General features: G+C 42.4%; 1 protein-coding gene across 1 annotated transcript in view; it reads right to left on the reverse strand.

Annotated features, from left to right (window-relative positions):
• Window positions 1-2909, reverse strand: part of LOC144668605 (vinculin) — a 138987-nt gene extending 136078 nt beyond the window's left edge. The window contains exon 1 of the mRNA XM_078530786.1: window positions 2594-2909. Coding sequence (XP_078386912.1) covers window positions 2594-2761 — 168 coding nt within the window. The 5' untranslated portion in view covers window positions 2762-2909. The remainder of the gene's footprint in view (window positions 1-2593) is intronic.
• Window positions 2910-6000: the final 3091 nt, after the last annotated feature.

Below are 6000 nucleotides of genomic sequence, written 5' to 3' on the forward strand. Positions count from 1 at the left end.
ATCATTTCCTTCTCCCTCTCCTGAAGGTGTTCATTCTTCACTGGGATGCAATTCTACAAGCAGCAGTCATCCTTCAGTACCTTGCTTAGGTAATGAATATTCAGTAACAAAAACAAGAGTCATACGGACTCGAAACATTAACACAGTCTTTCTCTCCACAGAAGCTGTCAGGCCTACTGAGTTTTTCCAGCATTTTTTGTTTTTGTTTCAGATTTCCAGCATCCACTGTATTTTGCTTTTATCTTAATGAATATTCAGTGTTAAGTGAGCACTTTCAGGCTATCCAATCATCACAGAGAACATCACCACCAAACTCAATGCTGCTTTAACTAGCAACAGCAGGCACAATTGCAAAGAGGAGAGGGGGCCACACAGCATTGTGATGAAAGGTAGAAATCCCAACACATTTCTCATCCCAAACACAAGAGGACTCTAACTCTAGAACCCCCACTGTGGCTCCAGTGCAGATCAGCTAATGTGATTGAGGTTGGGGCAAAATCAGGAAACTTCCTAATCTTTGTGGCTCAGAAACAGACTTCATCCATCCTGGAGCCATCAGACTTCAACAAAACAGTTTTACTAGAAATGCAGATGGATCATCTCTTCCATGTCCTGTTACTGATTAAGAAGTTGTTAGGGAAAATGCAGTAATACCAAAGTACACAGCAAATGGCAGATCTACAAATCTATTACTTAATCTCAGGGCCAAAATGATAGATATTCACAAAACACTAAGCTTCAATTTAACCATTTTTACATCATCTAAAACCGCTAGAGAAAAATGCAGTATTATGGATCACCCCTAATTATTTTAAGTGCTTTATGCAAACACAAGTGTGGCATTATGCAATAAAAACAATCACCACTGTATTAAAATCAAGGAATAAATTCCACCATCCTTCCCCATCTCTAATCTCATACAACTCTAGAGCTTTCTAAGATATTTGCGATCCTCCAATTCAGGCTTCTCGAGCACCCCTAATTTTATTTGTTCCACCACTGGTGGTCACTCTTCAGTTGCCTCGGACGTAAATGCTGGAATTCTCTCCCTACACCTCTGTCTCTCTGCCTAGCTTTCCTCCTTTAAGACCTCCTTAAAACCTGCCTCTTGAGCCAAGCCTATGTTCATCTGACCTAATATCTCCTTTTGTGGCATTACGTTTTAAATTGCTCCAGTGAAGCCCCTTGGGAGATTTTATTATATTTATATAGCACCCTTCATGGAATTTGTTGCTGTCTTATTGAACTTTGGTCATCTGCAGTAATATCTCATGTGGCTGGCTTTGTCTTTAGTTTTGCTTTATAATGCTCCTTTGAAGCACTTTGGGACATCTGACAATATTGAAGGTGCTATGCAAATACAAGTTGTTGTTAAAGTAATCTAATTAAGCACTGCATTGTTACCCTGCACCAGCGATCTCACTTTTTTCCCACATTTAATATTGGTTACTCTGTGGTAAAAGTGCAGCTCACACATTAGTTAATTCAACGTACACACCGGAAAAGACTGAGCTTTTATCAACAGCATTCAGTTTGTCAGTGTATGGAAAATATTAAATTTTAACTTTTTAATGTAAAATTGGCAGCTTGGCTTCTAACATGCACAATTTGAAGTACTTCTCCACAACACGTTCTTAAAAGACACATTGTTTGTTGAAATGAACAATGCTCCCTGAAGAAAATGTCACAATTTGGGGCATAAGGTTATTCACAAACTGTAGATTCACACAAAACAAACAGTTTAAAGTGTAATTGTTTTAAATGCGGCAACGATGTCTTCCTGGTACCTGTCGATGAAACTACCCTACCAAACTAACCTCAAAACAACCAACTCTTCCTCTTTGTGGCAGCAAGAGAAGCTTTGTATCAGTTCAAGTTCTAGATGCTTTTGGAAACAAACTGCACGCTTCACTTAAGATTGTGTTTCATTTATTCTAAATCAGTTCATAACTGAAAAATTTTACTAATTGGATACAGACAGTATGAGAAATTTGTTCCCACAGGGCATGCTCAACTTACGGCAAGTAGGAAACAAAGCCTTTCAGAACTCTCACAGGGTTTGGTCCACACAATTAAGTACGAAACTATTAAAGATGCATGAGGCGTCGCCAGCGAGGGGGAAAAAAACTAGATATCGCAACAGCCATCTTCAGCTAGGTGGCAGACACATTGAAACTATCTCAAAGTACATCCTGATGTTATTCAAAACCACACGCCCAACTGTGGAGTTTTTGTAGCTCAGAAACTTGCATAAAAGGACATTAATGGTGGGTCACGAGTTGTCCCAAATGGCTTATGCCCTCTGCTATACTTGATAAATAACAATGGGGACTTATTGGGAGGGGATGGGGAGGGGGGAGTGGGGGGGGGGGGGAATCCTACTGCAACTTAATCAACTGTCACCATGACTGTACTGAATGAATCATGCAACATCTGCACTGGGCACTGTGAATTCATCATTTTTCTCTCTCCACCTTTGTCCGGGAAAACAATCGTTTTGTTTGATCTAGCAGTTTTCTATACACATGTAGATTAATGCTATACAGTACACACTTCACCCCGAGGGGCTTTCGGGGGACATATATGTACTTACCCTGACCAGATTGCTGACAGCTGCCTGCACGGCAGCCACGGGGCCGGTAAGGTCAGGTATTGCTTTCCCATCGACTTCACCCTCTTCGTGCATAATCACCAGATGAGAGATTTGTTGAGCGACCGGCTCAAGAATACTTTCTATCGTCTTCGTATGAAACACAGGCATTGTTGCAGCTTGGCTGGTCACAGATCCCCCAAGATCAAAGCAAACACAAAGAGAAGAGAAAGAGATCGCCTCTTGTCCAAAAAAAAAAGAAGAAACGTCCAAAAAGCCTCCACTCTCCCTCACACGCGCAGATTCCCAGTACTCTCCGGGGAAGACTCCAGTGAAACGTTCACCACCCCCCACCACCACCACACAGGACGCCCCGCCCTTCCCCAGTCAACATTGCGTCACCGCTGGAACAGCCTCAGCCAAGTTCCCCGTCCCCTGATTGGTGGTCGCCCGCCATCAATCAAAGCGATTATCCTAATCCCGCCCCCTCCCGCTCGTCGTTTCCGACTTCATGTTTGGTGAAGCCTTGCCCGCTGGTACTCCTCCACCCGCCTCCTTCCCAGTGTGGGTGACGTCAGGCATTATATTTCCTTAAATGGGAATTTTGTCCGGCAAAATGGAATGTTCAGCGTAGTTTGAACTGGCGAATGTTCCAAGTCGTTGGGTGCGCTCCAACTGCCCCGCGAGCTGGACTATAAATAGCCCAGAAATCTTTTTCCGCTCAGGTTAATGTTCTTTCCCAGGTTTGTTGAATATCAATTCTTTACCTCAAACGCAACTCCTCGATTAAATCGAATGTTAATGTAGGGTGAGTTATTGGAGCTTTTCAATGAGTAAGTAATTAATTGCACAGCCAAGGGGGATGGTGTAACTTGCTCAGAATTGCAAAATTTACTTCGCACAAAATCGGTTTTCAGTTTAGAAACACTTTTTTTTCCAATTAATATGACAATTAGGAGATTAAAGTATCTTAAAGAGGATAAAAAGTAATTCCTACACTTGAGCGTTATAGTGTATATACAGGAAGACTTACGATGTCGTACATTAAAAGCAAAGGTTTATCTCAGTATCATCTCAATCTTCCGACCTGCTACTTCTTAAAACACTCTCCATTCTTAGTTTCATTTTGGGTCAGATATATTCTGTTTAACTGTTATTACCCGATTTAATTTACTAAATGTCAATGTTGCAGAAGGATGGCATTCACCAAAAGATGAAGGATATCACTTCAGCTGGGAGTGCTGTTCTATCATGTAATTTGAAGTACGCTGATCTGAAGTTTCCAAAGTATGATATTGAAAGTTATTTTTCCACAATTCATTCAGTCCCCAAGCTGTGCAATTGTCCAACTGAAGGAGAAAGCATGTAACTTCTCTGCCAATTGAGTTCTTGAACTTCTTTTGAGATTTGAACTTTTTTCTATCTTAGCTTGTTTTAAAATCAAAATCCCCATTTTGGATTTCATAATGAATGTCAAGTTTCTTATCAGAAAAATACTACATTTTGTACGTTACATTCATAAACATTTGTCCCTGGTTTAGCCGGGTGACATAAAATATTGAAAAAGGTTAGCTTGGAGCGTTAGACTTGTGACAGGCAGGCAATTGGATGTTTGCCCAGGTATTGCCCAGTTGTTTCTTGTCCAAACTAGTATTTGTCCCACTGATATTTTATCAATACTTTGTCAGTTGGAGAGTCAGTTTGGGACATAGTTGAAATTTTTGTTTTACTGTGTGTGTCCAACTGGTTAATGTCTTGTATCTAGCATGTGGGTGAAGAGAGTTACTGTACTTCCTGTTTTTTGTGTGCTCTGCATTCCTTTGGATCCAACCATGTAGGTTGAGGGGGGACACTGATGTTTGGGCAACCCAGGATCTCCATAAATTTTGCCCAGACTTGCACCCTGAAGAGGACACTCCAGTTTCACTGCAGAGTGTTAACACAATACAGGAGACAGCAGTTATGAGTGACAAGCCTAATTTGATTGGCATAGAGAATGGGCATAGGCTAAAAATGAGAAGCAAACTAGCACACAAAAAGTAGTGTGAACAGGGAAGCCAAATGTATATCTCTCCATCAGCAAGTCCTCTGCTGTGCTCTGTGGTGGCACACGGAAATGAGGTCCCTTGCAGTCCTAGGCTAAAGCTTCTGAGGAGGTTTGACCTCCGGACATGCAGTATGCAGGCCCAAAATCATATGCAGTGGCATTTATGAACAAACCTACCAGCTGAATAGGTCCACTGTTTTTGGATACTGCGGGAGAGTTAAAGGCTAAGGGAGTAAACATCTGGAGTGGAACTAAAGGCAGACTGATGTCTAAACATGTCATCTTTCCAGCAACTCCTGCAACCAAGCCAGTGACAAATATTTTGCTCTGCATTCCTTTGGATCCAGTCATGTAGGTTGAGGGGGGACATTGATGTTTGGGCAGCCCAGGATCTCCTTAAATTTTGCCCAGACTTGCACCCTGGAGAGGACACTCCAGTTTCATTGCAGAGTATTAACACAACGCAGGATACAGCAGTTATGAGTAACAAGCCCAACTTGATTGGCATAGAGAATGGGTGCCACAGGTTGCCTCTGATGTTGAGAGGAACATTTGAGTCCTGCTCGTCTGCTACCGCCCACCTCAAGTTGGGCAGACCCCGACTGAGAAGGTGCTGATTTTCCACATGCTTCAACAAGTGCTTGGAGTTCAAGAATCTCTGCTCAACAAGTGGACTGAATCCATCGTACCAGGCTAATGAAGGAAAAGATACAAGGTGCAAACTCTTCAGTTGGCAAGCTGGGACATCGGGATCATGTGCATGGGATTGACAGATGACTTGCTATTGGTCAGTTATACCTTCAAGACAGCTGTGATCGACATGGAACTTGGCAGGCTGAACATTGACAAAGCTTCCCTGCAAGAGAACAAGAGTGGATCACTGAAAGGAAAACATCGCATGCTCATCTGGCAGCAGAAGAGTTGAGAGGAAATGTGTGAGCAGGGTGTAGGCTTCGCTGCAAGGAAGTCACTGCTATCAATGATAGAACCTGCCCCCCAACCCATCTCCTCAAATAGTTCAGAATATGTTCTCTCTATCCAGTCAAACAGAGCCAGTTAACCTCAGGTATCCCCACTTCAACACAATGCTGACTGATGAATGATTCATCCTCTGGGGAGCTTGACACTGCTATCAACAAAGTCAGAATGTCTTTACCCACAGGGAAATTTCAACATGAATGAGTGCAGACCATGAGGCATAGCCCTCTTGCCTCGGATATTATGTCTTGGGAACGATAAATTAGTTTTGGCAAAGTCTACTTGCGTTTTCTACAACCATGAGCTTTGTGTAATTTCCTCCAGAAGAAATTATGCCACAAGGTGTTCTGGAGATCAGGGCATTGTCACCAGTCTTGACTCTCTG

This window comes from Cetorhinus maximus, chromosome 27 (assembly GCF_964194155.1).
Source record: "Cetorhinus maximus chromosome 27, sCetMax3.hap1.1, whole genome shotgun sequence".
NCBI lineage: Eukaryota > Metazoa > Chordata > Chondrichthyes > Lamniformes > Cetorhinidae > Cetorhinus > Cetorhinus maximus.